The 18873-nt window shown below is 38.7% G+C and overlaps 1 protein-coding gene across 2 annotated transcripts in view; it reads right to left on the reverse strand.

The window, feature by feature from the left end:
* The window catches only part of LOC124605312 (nucleoprotein TPR-like), a 404625-nt gene that overhangs the window by 243804 nt on the left and 141948 nt on the right, over window positions 1-18873 (reverse strand). For both annotated transcript variants that reach the window (XM_047136896.1, XM_047136895.1), the window contains exons 11-12: window positions 15639-15908; window positions 4339-4611 (exon numbers count right to left, since the gene is read on the reverse strand). In XM_047136896.1, coding sequence (XP_046992852.1) covers window positions 4339-4611; window positions 15639-15908 — 543 coding nt within the window. The remainder of the gene's footprint in view (window positions 1-4338; window positions 4612-15638; window positions 15909-18873) is intronic.

The following is an 18873-nucleotide window of genomic DNA, read 5'->3' on the forward strand; positions in this document are numbered from 1 at the left end:
AGTTCCAAAAGTTAAGAATAGTTTACTTTAGTTTTAAATGTTTGATTGCCATACTGGAATTTCACTTCCTAAAAGGTAAGCATTGGCCAACCATTCTGGCTCGTTGTGATCCTTCAGCCCCCCCCCCCCCCCCCCCCCCCTCCCAAAGTGATTTCTGAATTCTCATTTTGTAAAACTCAAGAATACAAAGCATGTTGAGAAAGTAAATTTGTTGTGGTCGTAACAGGTTGTGGCATTTTGTTTTTAAAGGTTTGGCAACACTTACAAGGGAATGGTCCAATAAGACATGTCAATCATCTAACCACATAAAGCCTGGTTTACAATTGAGTGAATGGAAGCGAACATGTGTGAATGAGCATTTGCAGAAAATTCACTACCATTTGCTTGTATATGAGTAGAATCATTTGTACTATAGGGAATAGAAGAGAACATGAGGTAGTGAACATTGCCCATGAATGCTGTGTTATTAGTTTTTAGTTTTTGAAGCTAATATTCAGCATACAGGATACTTTGCTATTCACTGATGATTATTTTGCGTGGCAAGCACACTGCTCTTGACAAAGTATGCAAAATGGCGCAGGGAAGGAGAATTTAAGTGTCTCAATTTGTATGGAAGCATGACATGCACTTTATACAGAATTGCATCTCCATCTCTCCTTCGCACTGGTCCAAAATGTTCCTTGTATGTCGGCTGCCATTTTTCCCTGGCTTCTCATTACCATTTAGGCAAAATTTATAAACAAAACACTAATTACTGATATCGAGCATCATCTCAACAGGTGCAGCTAGTGTATAGCGTATAAGGTTTAATGGTCATATTACCCCCCCCCCCCCCCCTTCAAAAAAAAGTAAAAATAAAGAAAATAAAATTAAATTAAAAAATGGTCTAGTGGCAAAGCACATGCTTCGTGATCAAGAGAACAAATTGAATCAAATCCCATTCAGACCATAACTATTTCACTATGATTTTTAACCGAGTATTCACTTCTCACAGATTTTGGAGTGGCCACGAAAGAAGTGATTCGGATTCCACATTAAACTGCAGGTCTCCCTTTTTCTATTAAGTGACAGGGGAAGGTTAGGGGCACGTAAGCAGCTGCAGTGGTGTCCAGTTGAAAGACCTGCAAGAGGCCTACTGGGTACACCAGACAGAATTCTCTTTTGCTCGTGCTTGTTAGGTTGTTTTCTCCGGAGAAATCCTGGATTAAACTATACAAACATTTTCTTTGAATAATTTCAAATCGACAGTTCAATTCTTGCACATGTAATTCTGATAAAAGTGGCTAGCAGAGAAAATAAAATCATGGCAGTGTTTGATGTCACAGACGACTTCCATCAACGAGGACTTGTAATTTGTTGAAATGAAATGTCTCTTGCAGTACTACATTTTACAACAATTCTTGTAGGCCATTCCTTACAATAATGCTCGAGTGCTGTAAATCTGACTATCAGTGAAACAGTCCTTTGTTTATTCCCTGTAGTTGCCACAAAAACGCGAAGTGTCTACTGAAAGACAAAAACAAACATTTTTCTTGCATCAGGCACACAGAACAAAGGAAAAATTGCAGTCAGGCACTTCGCAGTAACCACCATTTTTATTTAGACAGAAGTGGGATGGAGTCGAAAAAGTTCCCAGCCATTGTTCTGCTTACTGAACTGTATACCAGGCATACTTCAAATTCGTACAACGTGGCGAAAGAAACTGGTCATCCACAAATGACTGGAGCTTAAGAATACTGTTCCACTGATAAACCTGAAATGAGAGAGAGATGTAGGAAATTATGTTGTCTGATTATTTCCTGAAAAATGCTTTACACTGTTGAAAAAATTCTAGTAGTTCCACGGGGAATCCACATTAATCTGTAGATTTTTCGTCATCCTCCACAAAAACAGAGGCATCATTACAGCCAGACCATGAATCTAACAAAAGCAATGAATTAGTTCCTGCAGCTGGTAGTGTGCACACAGTCCTTTCAAGAAACCTGACTGATCAGCATTATAAACAGCAGCTGCGGGGATAACAGCAAGTTTAGTCTTTATTTACATCAGCTATGAATTTCTCTATAGCACTATCACTGTCAGCTGCTCTACACGTTTACGTCACGTAAAACCGATAATTTTGTGACTTCTCATTCTGTACAATTTCTTGAACCTGCATAACCAGGTCACCGAAGCCTGGAAATTATCAACACTCATGTCAGATACAATTCGAAGGGCCCAGCCTCGTAGATCTCCATTGGCAACGCTGCGTAGCCTCTCACGAGCAGTTCTAAATCTTTCGAACAGTTTTTCATTCAGATGGTTCTGGTTTCCATTTGGAGCATATTTTTCACTTCGTAAAATTCATTCTGCTATTTGTACAGTTCATGCTCTGATTTTACGAAACGAAAATGCCTTTGCATACTGCGTAACTTCAAGCATTCTTTCCCTCCTTTGTTTAACAAACATTTCACTGCCTTTTCTTTGCCGCTGAAAGCTATTGCAGTACATATCCTTTTTTCGACTTTGAAGGTGTTCTTCTTCAGAACCACAATTCATGGAATTATCACAGTTATTTCGTATTTCTTCTAATGTATCCACAATTTCAAACCAAATATCAATAACATTTGAATGAATGTCAAGGAACTCAACTAACAAATGACACCTATGTACGTCCTCAGGAGAAGTACGTGATTTTGGCTGGAAACCACATTCTTCATATTTCATCGTTACTAAATTGAGAACGTTAATTCAATTCCACATTACCATGAAACTGGAAGAAAACAAAAGTACAACTGGCAGGCCTATCTTACAAAAGCACAGTAAATATTAATTCAGCTTACTTCCCAATACTGCGAAAAGCAACTGTTAATTTGTAGTAGATGTTACCTGAGTGGTTAATTAAAGAGAATAGTAACTGTGTACTATAGTGTCAGAGAAACTACGAGTATCAACGAATGGTAACCTGAAACATCCTTTAAAAGTTACAATCAGGTTGTATAGTGTTTCCTGTTTACAAAGGTACCACCGACCTCGGCTGTGTGTGATCCTAGTTGCACATGTCAGTTGCTGCAGCACCAGCAGTGGTGTACATTTCTACTGCTGCCTGGTGCACTACAAATTTGGCAATTTTCAGCTTCTTCTTCTTCTTCTTTAAATGCTCACAGTGCCTCTTAGCAGCTAAAATTTTGCCACTGCATTTTTTCGCTGTCTTCTTCCTGTGTAAAATATTTCAGGGTACATTTCGACGTGTCTTATTATTGGACCACTCCCTTGTTAGTGGTAGAGGTGGTGCCCCTGATCAGAATGAGCATCACATGAGCAAGGTAGAATGTAATTCATGTTGCACTGTCCAGTTGCATGAAAAATGTTGGTAAGAAATCCCACCATGTGCAAACCACATGCTGTGATCCGCTTCTTATTTTGAATGACACCTACCAAATTTTTTTCAGGAATCAGAACAGTTTACGGCAAACGGGCTATGAACAGAATAAGTGTGTTCAAGCAGTGTAGTGAGTTTAGTGGAAAGAGAATAAATGTTCATGGTGAACAGAGGAATGGAAGATCTTCTATTTTGACTGATAAGTGTGTGTTAAAAAAAAATTTTTTTTTAATTAAAAAAAAAAGAAGAAGAAGAAGAAGAAGAAGAATCGAGGAAACCGTTTGTGAAGGCCACCGACTGATATCAGATGAAATTTCTGTGATGTTCTCACAACTTTCCATATCTCTCTTATACAAGGCACTCACAGAAACACTGGGATGCCAGAAACTGTGCACATGATGGACCCCAAAATAGCTGACACAGGAGCACAAGAAAAATCAGGCCAATAGTGTTCACCAGTTCTTTAAGCAGCTTGAATTTGAAGGTTTTCTGAGCTCTACTGTGACTGGAGGTGAAACGTGGTTGTTGTAACACACTCGAGACAAAAAGACAGACATCACACCAATACCCCACCTGCCAAAAAGTACAAAAATTATTCACAACTTCTTTCCCTCATGATTTGTACTTTAGTTTCTCCACTTATCCTTCTTTCTACACCTTGCCTTTATTTCAATCAAAAATTTGCAGTTTGTGGATACTAAAGATATGTTTTTTGTTGTTGTGTGTTCCCATTAGTGTCGCTAATTGTTTCCTATGTCAGTCACTGGTATTCATGGCATCTCCTGTATGAGGTAAACTGTTAAATTTTTTTATGTTGAAATTATCATAATATGGAAAGGAGGAATCTTGTAAAATATACAAAAGAATAAAGGTGAGGCAGGATGTCAATTTTACACGAAATTGCAGCAACAGACAGATGAAAATATATTAAAGAAAAGAACTCAATAGCAAAATCAGATATTTTTGAGAAATCTTACCTGCAACTTCAGCTTCAATTCTGCACACTCAGCTACATATTTCTCAAGTGAGGATTGCAGACGTAAACGACCCTCCTCTTCAGACTGGTTAATACTACTTTGTAGTTTTTCTAGATGGCTGAATAACAAGTCAGTTCTTTGTCGTTCAACAGTTAGCAATTCCTGTTGGGCTACAGAGCGAATCTGCACGTTCCGCAGTATTTCATTATCGCGCTGCAGATTCCTTATTTGTAGGTCAGCATGCTCAAGACGACGTTGCATGTCATCCAGCATCTATAGTAATTCAAATAAAAATAAGAAAGTAGTCAATTTCCAAACTCTGAACACGAAAAAGGGTATTTTAACTTCACAGAAGTTGTTCAAAGAGTATTATGAAGCTTTAAGCCAGTGAATTTAGATCATGGCAAACATTAAATTTACATAGAGTATATATTTCTGCAAGTGAACACTTATTCGGTAAATTAATTTTTAACATGGGTGGTAGAAGAAAGGGGAATCGAGTAGAGGTTAGAAAATCTAAAAAGTGAACTGGATAGGTTGAAGTTAGATACAGTGGAGCTCAGTGGAGGGATGAAGAAATAATGCAGGAGTAGGTCTAGTAATGAATAAGAAAATAAGTATGAAAGTAAGCTGCTATGAGCAGAATAGTGCACTGTCATAGCCAAGAGGGCAAAATGCCAACAACCACCACAGTAATACAAATTTGTATGCCAACTAGCTCTGCAGTTGAAAAAGAGAGTGAAAGAATGTACGATGAGATAAAATAAATTACTCAATTAGTTAAGGGAGAGGAAAATTTAACTGTGACGGGCGACCAGAATTCAATTGTAGGAAGAGGAAGAGAAGGAAACATGGTAGGAGGATATGGATTGGAACAAAGGAGTGAAAGAGAAAGCCACCTGGTAGAATTTTACACAAAGCATAATTTAATCACCACTAACTTCGTTTAAGACTCACAAATGACGGTGGTTTATGTGAAAGAGACCTGGACACATTGGACTGTTGTTTCAGATTGATTACACAACGGTAAGACAGAAATTTTGGAACCATATTTTAGACTGCAACACATTTCAATGGGCAGATGTTGGCTCTGGCTGTAATTTATTGGTTGTAAACTGTAGATTAAAACCAAAGAATTTGCAAAAAGTTAGAAAATTAAGGAGACAGGATCTGAATAAGTTGATAGAACCAAACGTTGCTAAGTGTTTCAAAAGGATCATTAGGCAGCAGCTGACTAGAGCAGGGAAAGGAATGCAGTAAAAGAAAAATGGGTAGCTGCGAGAGGTGAAATAGTGAAGGCAGCCGAGAATAAAAAGTGTTAAAAGACAAGGCCTACGAGAAATCTTTGGATAACATAGGGGATACTGAATTTAACTGACAAAAGTAGAAAATTAAAAGAAGGCAGCAAATGGTGCAGGTAAAGAGAGAGAGAGGAGAGAGAGGGTGGGGGGTGATCTTGACAGGAAGTGCAAAACGACTAAGCAGGGCTGGCTAGAGGACAAATGTCAATCTTTAGAAGCATGTACAAGGGGCGTTTGAAAAGTCCATGCAAAAATAAAAACTACTTATGTGTTTGGGGTAAACCTTATTTATTTATTGGCACAGTCTCCTTTTAGACTTATGCACTTCGTCCAATGCTGTTCTAATTTGTTGATCCCTTCCGAATAATAGGAATTGTCCAAGTCTGCAAAATAGATATTAGTTGCTGCAATCACCTCCTCATTTGAATAAAATCTTTGTCCCACCAGCTATTTCTTCAAATTGGGGAACAAGTGGTAGTCCGAGGGTACAAAGTCTGCAGAATAAGGGGTATGTGAAATGATTTGGAATCCTATTTCCATTAATTTTGCGACCACAACAGTTGAGGTGTGTGCTGGTGCATTGTCGTGATGGAAAAGGACTTTTTTGTGGTCCAATTGCCGGCGTTTTTCTTGCAGCTCTGTTTTCAAATAGTCCAATAACGATGAATAATAAGCACCTGTAATAGTCTTATCCTTTTCCATATAGTCGATGAAGACTGTCTTTTGGGATTCGCAAGGGACAGTCGCCATGACCTTTCCGGCTGAAGGAATGGTCTTCGCCTTTTTGTGTGAAGATTCTCCCTAGGTAACGCATTGTTTAGATTGGCCTTTGGTCTCAGGAGTATAGCAATGTATCCATGTTTCATCCACAGTAACAAAACAATGCTTGAAGTCCCATGGATTCTTTCTGAACAGCTGCAAACCATCCTTGCAACACTCCACAAGATTCCGTTTTTGGTCAAGTGTGAGCGATCACAGAAACCATCTTGCGGATAGCTTTCTCATGTACAAAGGTTTATGCAAAATATTATGTACCCGTTCATTCGATATGCCCAAAGCACTAGCAATCTTACGCACCTTAACTCTTCTGTCATCCATCACCATATCGTGGATTTTATCAATGATTTCTGGAGTCGTAACCTCCACAGGGCATCCAGAACATTCAGTATCGCTTGTGCCCATATGGTAACTCTGAAAATTTTGAAACCACTTATAAACTGTTCTAATTGAAGGTGCAGAGTCACTGTGATGTTTATCAAGCTTCTCTTTAATCTCCTGAAGCATTTTTCCTTTCATAAAGTAATGTTTAATCACCACACAAAATTCTTTCATCCATTTTTTGATAATCACTCGACTTCCTTGATTCACACGAATGCCAAACAAAAAGAAATATACCAATATGGCTGAAACTTGGTGTGCGTTCTTTCCAAAGATGCTACTAACTAAACACAATCTCGATACGCGCCAGTGGTGCCATCTCTCGGACTTTGCATGCCCCTCATATATCTAGGGGTAGAGAGGTACCAACTCCAGAAAAATCAAAGAGGGCTTTGGAGAAAAGAGAAGCAGCAGTATGAGTATCAAGAGCTCCGATGGAAAACTCAGTGCTAAGCAAAGGAGGACTATATGGAGGGGCTAAACAAGGGAAATGAACTTCAAGACAAAGACGTGGAAGAAAGAAAAGACGTGGAAGTAGATAAAGATGATATGGGAAATACAATACTGTGATAAGTATTTGACAGAGCACTGAAAAACCTAAGCCAAAACAAGCCTCCTGGAGTACACGAAATTCCCCCAGAAATCCTCTGACATCCTTTGAAGAGCCAGTCATCAATGTTGGCTGGAATACATTCTTTGAAATTCTGAAGGTGGCAGGGGTAAAATAGAGGGAGTAAAATATTTTCACAACATGTAAAAAAACCAGACAGCAGTTTTATAAAGAGTCAAAGGACAAGAAAGGAAAGCAATGGTTGAGAAGGGGAGAGGCAGGGTTTTTGCCTATCCACAATGTTATTCATTCTGTACACTGAACAAGTAGTACAGAATGTAAAAGAAAAATTTCGAGAAGGAACTAAAGTTTACAAATAAAAAATAAAGAATATCGACCTTTCTCAATGACATTGTATTATTTATTTATTTCTTTATTTACATGTCAAGTTCCACAGGACCAAATTGAGGAGCAAATCTCCAAAGTCATGTAATGTGTCAGTACATAAAATTACAATATAAAACTAATAACAGATAAAAGTAAAATGTTTATGAACCGGAAAAAAGTCAAGCCATAAGTTTAAGTAAACAGAATCAACAATACAACAATAATCAGCTTCATTTTTTAAGGAACTCCTTGAAGAACAGAAGGAGTGACCCATGAGGAAGCTCTTCAGTTTTGATTTGAAAGCATGTGGATTACTGCTAAGATTTTTAAATTTTTGTGGTAGCTTATTGAAAATGGATGCAGCAGCATACTGCACACCTTTCTGCAGAAGAGTTAGGGAAGACCGATCCAAATGGAGGTTTGATTTCTGCCAAGTATTAACTGAATGAAAGATGCTTATTCTTGGGAATAAGCTGATATTCTTAACAAAAAATGACAGTGAGGAATATATACAGGGTGGCAATAATTAAAGTTAAGCTTTCAAAAAGCTGTAGAAATAACACCACTGATCAGAATGACATCAATTTGTAGTAGAATATTATCAAAGAAGGGGGAAAATGTATGGCAGAAGAAAAATAAGTAGTTAAAACATGTAGCAATAGATGGCACTTTAATCATCATAATTTAATATTGGTCAACTATAAATGACAAATGAATCATACAACAATGCTTAAGGTGTACGTCTGACATTAAACAAACAGTACTACTCAGTGTGCATGGGTGTACAGGTGTGATCACTGATGATAATTTTAAAACATGGGAGAACGAAAGGCAGTCAATTCAAGGGAACTTTTGAAATCCTTCAAAAAGGAAGCAAAAGATGTGTTACACTTGTCATCTAAATTAAGAGGGAAATCTCTACATAAAATGAGAGCTGACCTCATCATCAAATAAAGCACATATTGTTAAAATATGTTATACAGACAGTGATACTCCACAATGTTTATAAATTAGCTGATCAACTTGATGGGGAAGGAAGATGAGTGTATATGTGCAATAGAACCTTCTTACCCCAGGAAGCAACACTTCATATAATCGCTATGGATAGTAATAGTTTTGTGTCGAGGTGAGGTTGTTGATTTGGCAGTTGTCCCACTGACACATTATTCTTTTACTCAACAGAGAGATGATAGCATGTGGGAATGGGCCACTGTATTACAGTCCTTTCTTTGCATACAGTCATGGCTTCTTTGTTGGCTGCATTATTTGCCTTTATCCTGCTACATCCTGGCAACTAGCACAACACTGTCTTTCTTGCCTTTGGTTTTCTATCTCCTTGTGGACACGAGTCTGAGAATATAACAAATATTCTTCTTTAATGAGTTCTCACCAGCCCCAGTCGTTTAATAATTGCACACGTTAATGTCATAATTTGTTAATTGCTCGGGTATGCACAACTTGAAGCCACAATCAGGGAAAACAGTGGAGCAAGTAAGAATATTGCCCAGCTTAGATCCTTTACAATAAATAATGTATAAGCACCGCCCAATGCTACTATAGAAACTAAGTAGTTGGTACAACATTACTGTTGACTGCTGTGGCACCCCAACCTAGAGAGCACTTGGTATTAAACATGCCCTTTGACAAGACCATGCCACAATCCAGTATACAAGCCGGTCAAGGGCCAGCTGAAGCCAGTTGAGATGTGATCTGTGAAGTGCACAGCAAGTGTGCAACCAATTTGGTTCAGGTGCTGGTATCATGGACTCCTTCTGTCATAGGCGGAACTTTGATGTGGTGTGGGCTAGACATTGCTTTAGAATACGGATTTAAATTAGTTTGCACTGTGTCCAAGGCGTATCAAGAACATTTTCCAATGGAGAAACATATTATTGCAGCTAGGTTTTTGATAGCTGAAAAAGTACGCCAGTCTATCAGTTAAGAAGGAATTGCAATCTTAAATGTTTGTACGGGCAGACACACTAATCAGGAATGTTAAGGTGTGTTTCACCCTTGACTCTGAACAGAGAAACAACATATTGTGGGAATCAGATTCCTCTCTGAGGAAAGCAATGCCTATGAAACTCTCCACTATGCCTAGAGTTTGTTTATGACGGATGTCTTCCAAGCAGTCACCTCTCCGACTTCAGTCACGCAGGATCTCACACCACCTCTGGTGGGGCCTTTACTAGCTTTATGACCTGGACAATTTTGTGAAAACCTCACCAGTTAAGATGTGCCATGTCAGTGGCACTGCTAGGGCCTGGTTTTAAGCAATGCTTCCTTCACAATGTATGCAGCACATGCCTCCAGTGGCGTTTAACATGCCACTGGTGCTGCAAAATGGGAGACTTCCAAGAGATATGTTGTACCAGTTGAGATGCAGATATATCCTAACCTATGGAAGTGAAAGGAGAAAGAAAGGAGAAAGTAAAAGGAGAAAGAAAACTGGCACTCTACGGATCGGAGCGTGGAATGTCAGATTCCTTAATCGGACAGGAAGGTTAGAAAATTTAAAAAGGGAAATGGATAGGTTCAAGTTAGATATAGTGGGAATTAGTGAAGTTCGATGGCAGGAGGAACAAGACTTTTCGTCAGGTGAATACAGGGTTATAAATACAAAATCAAATAGGGGTAATGCAAGAGTAGGTTTAATAATGAATAAAAAATAGGAGTGCAGGTAAGCTACTACAAAAAGCATAGTGAACGCATTATTGTGGCCAAGATAGACACGAAGCCCACGCCGACCACAGTAGTTTATATGCCAACTAGCTCTGCAGATGACGAAGAAATAGATGAAATGTATGATGAAATAAAAGAAATTATTCACATAGTGAAGGGAGACGAAAATTTAATAGCCAAGGGTGACTGGAATTCGGTAGTAGGAGAAGGGAGAGAAGGGAACGTAGTAGGTGAATGTGGAATGGGATTAAGGAATGAAAGAGGAAGCCGCATGGTAGAATTTTGCACTGAGCACTACTTAATTATAGCTAACACTTGGTCCAAGAATCATAAAAGAAGGTTGTATATATGGGAGAAGCCTGGAGATACTGACAGGTTTCAGATAGATTATATAATGGTAAGACAGAGATTTAGGAACCAGGTTTTAAATTGTAAGACATTTCCATGGGCAGATGTGGACTCTGACCACAATCTATTGGTTATGAACTATAGATTAAAACTGAAGAAACTGCAAAAAGGTGGGAATTTAAAGAGATGGGACCTGGATAAACTGACTAAACCAGAGGTTGTACGGAGTTTCAGAGCATAAAGGAACAATTGACAGGAATGGGGGAAAGAAATACAGTAGAAGAAGAATGGGTAGCTTTGAGGGATGAAGTAGTGAAGGCAGCAGAGGATCAAGTACGTAAAAAGACGAAGGCCAGTAGAATTCCTTGGGTAACAGAAGAAATACTGAATTTAATTGATGAAAGGAGAAAATATAAAAATGCAGTAAATGAAGCACGCAAAAAGGAATACAAACGTCTCAAAAATGAGATCCACAGGAAGTGCAAAATGGCTAAGCAGGGATGGCTAGAGGACAAATGTAACGATGCAGAGGCTTATCTCACTAGGGGTAAGATAGATACTGCCTACAGGCAAATTAAAGAGACCTTTGGAGAAATGAGAACCACTTGTATGAATGTCAAGAGCTCAGATGGAAACCCAGTTCTAAGCAAAGAAGGGAAAGCAGAAAGGTGGAAGGAGTATATAGAGGGTCTATACAAGGGTGATGTACTTGAGGACAATATTACGGAAATGGAAGAGGATGAAGATGGAGATGAAATGGGAGATAAGATACTGCGTGAAGAGTCTGACAGAGCATTGAAAGACCCGAGTTGAAACAAGGCCCCAGGAGTAGACAAAATTCCATTAGAACTACTGACAGCCTTGGGAGAGCGAGTCCTGACAATCTCGTGAGCAAGATGTATGAGACAGGCGAAATACCCTCAGACTTCAAGAAGAATATAATAATTCCAATCCCAAAGAAAGCAGGTGTTGACAGATGTGAAAATTACCGAACTATCAGTTTAATAAGTCACTGCTGCAAAATATTAACGTGAATTCTTTACAGACGAATGGAAGAACTGGTAGAAGTCGACCTTGGGGATGATCAGTTTGGATTCCGTAGAAATATTGGAACACGTGAGGCAATACTGACCCTACGACTTTCTTAGAAGCTAGATTAAGGAAAGGCAAACCTAAGTTTCTAGCATTTGTAGACTTAGAGAAAGCTTTTGACAATGGTGACTGGAATACTCTCTTTCAAATTCGGAAGGTGGCAGGGGTAAAATACAGGGAGCGGCAGGCTATTTACAATTTGTACAGAAACCAGATGGCAGTTATAAGAGTTGAGGGACATGAAAGGGAAGCAGTGGTTGGGAAGGGAGTAAGACTGGGTTGTAGCCTATCCCCGATGTTATTCAATCTGTATATTGAGCAAGCAGTGAAGGAAACAAAAGAAAAATTCGGAGTGGGTATTAAAATCAATGGAGAAGAAATAAAAATTTTGAGGTTCGCCGATGACATTGTAATTCTGTCAGAGACAGCAAAGGACTTGGAAGAGTAGTTGAATGGAATGGACAGTGTCTTGAAAGGAGGATATAAGATGAACATCAACAAAAGTAAAACGAGGATAATGGAATGTAGTCGAATTAAGTTGGGTGATGCTGAGGGAATTAGATTAGAAAATGAGACACTTAAAGTACTAAAGGAGTTTTGTTATTTGGGGAGCAAAATAACTGATGATGGTCAAAGTAGAGATGATATAAAATGTAGACTGGCAATGGCAAGGAAAGCATTTCTGAGGAAGAGAAATTTGTTAACATCGAGTATAGATTTAAGTGTCAGGAAGTCGTTTCTGAAAGTATTTGTACGGAGTGTAGCCATGTACGGAAGGGAAACATGGACGATAAGTAGTTTGGACATGAAGAGAATAGAAGCTTTCGAAATGTGGTGCTACAGAAGAATGCTGAAGATTAAATGGGTACATCACATAATTAATGAGGAGGTATTGAATAGGATTGGGGAGAAGAGATGTTTGTGGCACAGCTCGACTAGAAGAAGGGATCGGTTGGTAGGACATGTTCTGAGGCGTCAAGAGATAACCAATTTAGTATTGGAGGGCAGCGTGGAGGGTAAAAATCATAGAGGGAGACCAAGAGATGAATACACTAAGCAGATTCAGAAGGATGTGGGTTGCAGTAGGTACTGGGAGATGAAGAAGCTTGCACAGGATAGAGTAGCATGGAGAGCTGCATCAAACCAGTCTCAGAACTGAAGACCACAACAACAACATGGAAGTGTACCAAGTGAGTGATAATCTACTGAAATGCAGCTTCTCAGGATGCAATCCTGCTAATTGTATTTCCACTGCTTCCTTGATCACTGAATCGCAGTAGGATGAGGCTGTGACCAGATTTTGACTTCTCTATGATCCATGGAATGGCCAGTGGAAATACAAAGTTTCACCTTTGCAGTTTTGCTGTGCCATAGAAGGTGGGTGTTTGATACACTGTTCTTGTACACAGCATATTGTTTGTCCTATGTGTTTTTTACCACAGTGACAGTTTTTTATTTTCAGTGATTTTAAAAGTTAGGACAGTGAAAGTGGGATTGGTGAGAAGAAGTTCACAACATTAGTAAAAAGAATCATCCCACATTTGGATTAGTCACTAACTAGTTCACTGTAGCCCCATAACACAGGTGCATCCATATCTTTAAAATGTCTCTCTTGGAGACAAAAACATTAAAGTGTTTCCTGTGCAAGGAGCTTCAATTCTTCTGCAGCCCTCCCGATCAATCCATATTCTCTTGAATAATGGGACCATTTTCGGGTTAATTTTATCTTTATCTTTCCATCTTGGTAATGAGACCAAGACATTTATAGAAGGTTGATCATTTTATGGTTTGTCTGCAAGTTTCATTTCAGGACAATCTATGTCATCAAACATAGGAAATTTGCCATACCATAAATATATTAGTTTTGTTACCTCAAAGCATGTGTTCTTTTACCTACAGGCTTTCTCCTCTTTGAGGGGAGGTTATGGGACATGGCAGGAAACATTACTGCTGAATGGTGAGTCAATGACCTACTTTTTTTTTTTTACTTATCCTTTTGTTCACAGGTCAAAATGCCTATACAGGCTTCTCGGGCTTGTAGAGGGGTCTTTGTAGATAAAGTATTGATAAGGAACCCATTTCTGTGAAAGTACTGTTTGCTGTTTGGATGTAAAATAAGTTTGAAGATCAAACCATTTTTGTATCTGCTTCATGGTATGCACACAACAGAGACAATGAGCATTGACCTGTGTGCTGCTGCACAGGAACTCTTGGCAAGGGCAATCTGTCAACTACTCATTGTCGGGTTCTCTTTTTTGTGATGAAGGACATCCTGTTCAAAGTTGATAGTGCAGCATGTCCTTGGAGCACCACTGTCAACCCTCCTAGTTGCAAACATGCCAAATTATTGTAGCTGTGGCAGTTCAACAAAATTGGTATGTGATGTCCCAGGAAGAACAGAGACTGATGACAGTGAACTCTTGTCAGTTCATGTGCCTACTGTGAAACAGGCACTTTGAAAGTGGTCTGATCTTCAAACTTATTGCGAATCCAAACAGTACATTTCCTTATCGAAACTATATCTACTAAGTCCTCTCTACAAATTGTAGAAGCCTGTAATAGGAATTGTGAAACACTTTATTAACAGTTACGGGTAGCACATGTAGCTGTGTGCAGGTCGCCTAGCCAGTCTAATCTTTATTTCAAATTTTTCATTTTGATATTTTCTTTTAATGCTCAAGTGTAATTCGTTGTTGTCTACCTGCCAAATAGGCTCATCACTTCAGCAGAGGTTGGTTGTTATTGTAAAAAGTTATCTGCCGACAACATATCCATTATGAACCCAATGTGGGTAGTTAATAGGGAACATGGGAAAGAAAACACGCGAGGTCTGTTAATCACCACTTGGAGCTTCAGTTATAGTCTAGACACACACTGGCCCCGGCTTCCAGCTAGCAATGATGTGACTCCTTTCCTATGACTTTTTTTCTAACACAAAATTAACTTTACCTCATGGCCTGTCAAGACTAGCTGACAGCCTCAATGACTGACCTGGGTGTGCCCATCTGTACTGAGTATAATGAATATACCGGTTTTATTATTTTTTAATTGAGTCTTTCATGTACAAAGCCTTTCCAATGCACAAACCCTTGTCAACCAGATCACATCACCGATGCATCTGTAGAGAGATATCACCATCTGTCTGTATAGCACTGTGATATTAGCATGGTTTTTCATGGGTAGAGGTAAACAATGTAGCAAACTCTTTGGGCTGCTGTGCATGAAATACCTTCCATGCTTCAGTATTTATTATTTATTTGATGAACTTCAGTTATTGCATTTTTTCACCTCATCCTTACAGTGCAGTGGGTGCTTGCTAGAGCAAGGCATTTTGCTTCCACATACAATCGTTTTGTGTTCAAATTTTCGATAGGTATAGCGACACAAAGGGTGTGTGATACTGTGTCATGCATTGGCAAGCATAAATCCAACTTTAATGTATTCATGCAGTGTTGAGAGCATCGAAGGTAAAAATTAAAGACAGTTCCCCCCGTCCCAAACACTCTGTTTACTAGTATCAGTATGTTGTCTAAGTCTCTAACTCCTCTTCCATTCAGATAAATTCTGCGTCATAAAAAGAATAAAAAATTACTAATAAGAAAATACAGAGTATGTATCACAAAACAGTGTTAAAACATTAAAAGTTAAGATACGAAAAAAAATTTACTGAAATGTAAAACAAGTGACGGAAGGTCACTTATCCAATCACAAAGAGAGAGAGAGAGAGAGAGAGAGAGAGAGAGAGAGAGAGAGAAGAGAGAGGGGAGAGAGCAGGTACTTACATGTTTTAACTGCTGGATGATACCTTCTTGCTTTGAAATTGTAGCAGAAAAATTGCGGCTTTTCTTTTCTACTTCAACCAATTTTGTTTTGTAGCCAGCAGTATTTGCCTGTAACACTTTTAATCCATCCTGAGCCACCTGGAGTTGTGCAGCCATTGAGGCTCCTTGAACAGTTCTCTCATCCAATTGTTGTCGCAAAACTGTTTCCTGTCCTACTTGCTTCTGAAGGTCTTTTATGATGTCATCTTTATCAGCAAGATCTTTCTGCAACTAAAAATTATACCAGATTTAAAGTTGAGCAACAGAATTACCACACTGTTGTACATAAGGTCACTGGTTGTAATTATTAAGACATCACGTTACACAATTAGAAGCTGAAGACATATGGACAACTTTAAGGACTCATGCATATTATTTAGCAAGTTCTTACAATTTAGACAAAAATAGAGCTTGCAGACTCACTGTGCATATTTTCTTAAGACAATCCACAGGATGTGTACAACAGCCACAAAAGGCATGTCTGTGCATTTTTGTAGCATTTAGCAAGCACCCTCTCAAGTTTTGAGTGAGTTTTACCAAATACAAACAGTATAATAAAAATGTACCACCTTCAAAATCAGAGCAAAATTGGACACTGAAATACAGGAAACACATTAATGTTTGTGAACATCATACCATGAAGGAGGACACCATTCATGGACTTCAAGGAGTCACTCAGCATGGTGGGTGATGGAAGTAGCAGGGTCAACAAAAGTCACATTATAGTGCATGTCTTTGACCCACATTCACTTCTTTCAGATCATTACCAACAGTTGCACAGCTTACAGTATAATGCACACTAGCAGTGCTGTCAACATTCTGTATTGTCTTCACTGTGCAGAGTTCTGTTTCATGTGTCAATTCCGTGTATTGTGTCTTTCTTCATGTATGCTAAACTCAGACAATACGGTACATACAGTGCAGTCTGACAACACCAGAATAGTTCGTTAGCATGGGCAAGCTGTTACTACTTCCAATTTGTGTCTGGGCAAGTGCAGAAGTACACTAGTCAATGGGAGATCCAAAGTTAGGTGGATCATGGAGCCCCTAATGGAAATAGCATTTAAGGCAAGAAAGATTGTGCAGGCCACGTAAGAATCACAGTGGGCACTTTGTATGTCTACAGGGGGATCTCGTATGAAATGTGGACAGCTCTGACAGCAGCTATCAAGCAAAATGGGTGAACCATCTGTAAATCGTGGCTCATGCTAGCACGAATAATGCCTGCTGCTTGACTTCAGAGGCCATCTTCAGTACATGAAGGCAAAAGGCTGATTTGGAGAAGACAGCTAGCACAGCCTATGGGGTGCAGGCTAAGCTCACTATTTTCAGCATCCTACCCAGAGTCTATTGCAATCCTCTGGTTTGAAGCAGGGAGCAACTATTATGGTAGCTGAGTATGTGGGGTGTACATATGTGAACTTTTTTAGGTTAAAGGAACGCCCCTCCCCTTGGGATCAGAGCTGAACTACCTGTCGAAATGGTAGATACATCAGTCACATTATTCTCAGAGAATGCTCCTCCCAGCAGATCAAAAATGGAAGACATTAATATAATATTAATAAACTGCAGGAGCATCAATGGCAAGGTCCCAGAATTAGTATGGTTTATTGAAAGTTGTAATGCCCACTTAGTATTAGGAACAGGAAGTTGGTTGAAACAAGAAGTGAATAGCAATGAAATCCTGAATTCAGATTGGAATATTTATCGGAGGGAGAGGTTAGTTACCAATGGTGGCGGCGTATTTATTCCAGTAAAGAATTCGATAATATCTAGGAAGGTTACTAAGGATTTAATCTGGGTCAATTTAAGCAAGAAAAGTGGATAAAAAAATTTTTAAAAAAAATAATCGGACGCTTTTATATACCAGCGTCACCTTATCGAAACTGGTGCCAGGGACAAGGATTCATGTGCCATTATTCCGAATGTCTTGTCCTAAATTACTTTGAGCAGATAGTTAAGAACCAACTCGTGAAGGAGGCAACACCAACACATTTTCTGTGTATGTGTACACCAAGGGAAGGGGTACTTTAGGACCACCACACAAAAAATTTAAGAAATACCAATTTCATTAATAGTACTTGACTTTTATTCACAATCTACTTTTTAAAGACATAAATTTACGTAAGAAGGATCCTAAACCTGAAAATACAAATATGATCATTGCAAAAAGTCACATTCACTACTAATTGTAAGACTTGAATTTTTTACTTAAGTTTTACTGAAATATTTAAAACAATAGCAGAATCTGATACAAGAGATCATTATAAACAGTAAATATTTTTCCAAAATTTGAAATACAAAGTAAACTATAATATTTTTGAAAAGTTGGCATAAAGTACCCCTTACCCCTTGATATAGCAAGGGTTAATAACTATGTTAGAAAACTGCTACATAAACAATGAGAGCTTTATCACAGATTCAAAAGAAGTAAAAATCTAAGTTAACAAACGAAAGCTGGATGAAGCAAAAATAAGCACAAAGACAGCAATGAGAGGAGCATTCAATGACTTGGAAAGAAAAATTCTTTCAACTGACCTGACTACAAATGCTAGGAGGTTTCTGTCTCGTGTAAAATCAGTAAGTGGTTCGAAATCATCATCTATTTACTCACTCAGTGATCACAAGGGCAACAAAATGGAAGATGACAAAGTGAGAGCTGAAATACTGAATCGGTCTTGTAAAATTTTTTCACCGCAGAGTATCGTAATACAGCTCCTCCTGTCAATCATTGTATGAACTTCTAAATGGCAAATATTGTGATAACTGATAGCAGAATAGAAAAAAAGCTACAATCTCTTCGTAGTGGAAAGGCATCAAGATCAGATGAGATACCTGTAAGACTCTACAGAGATTATGTGCAAGAGCTTGCTTCCCTTCTAGTAGGAGTTTATCACAGGTCACTGGAGCAATGAAGGGTACCTAGACATTGAAAAAAAGGGCACATCATTCCAATTTTGAAGAAGGGTTGTAGGACAAATGCATTAATTATAGGCCGGTACAATGAAGTCAGTCTGATGTAGAATTATGGAATATGTTTTATAATCAAGAATTGTGAGGTTTCTGGAGAATAAAAATCTCTCCCATAAAAATCAACAAGAATTATGCAAACAGAGATCTTGCAAAACTCAGCTTGCTCTGTTGTTCTGAGAGATCCAAAGAGCTGTAGACATCAGCAACCAGGTTGGTGCCATGT

The sequence above is a fragment of the Schistocerca americana genome, chromosome 3, assembly GCF_021461395.2.
Source record: "Schistocerca americana isolate TAMUIC-IGC-003095 chromosome 3, iqSchAmer2.1, whole genome shotgun sequence".
In the NCBI taxonomy this organism is placed as follows: Eukaryota; Metazoa; Arthropoda; class Insecta; order Orthoptera; family Acrididae; genus Schistocerca; species Schistocerca americana.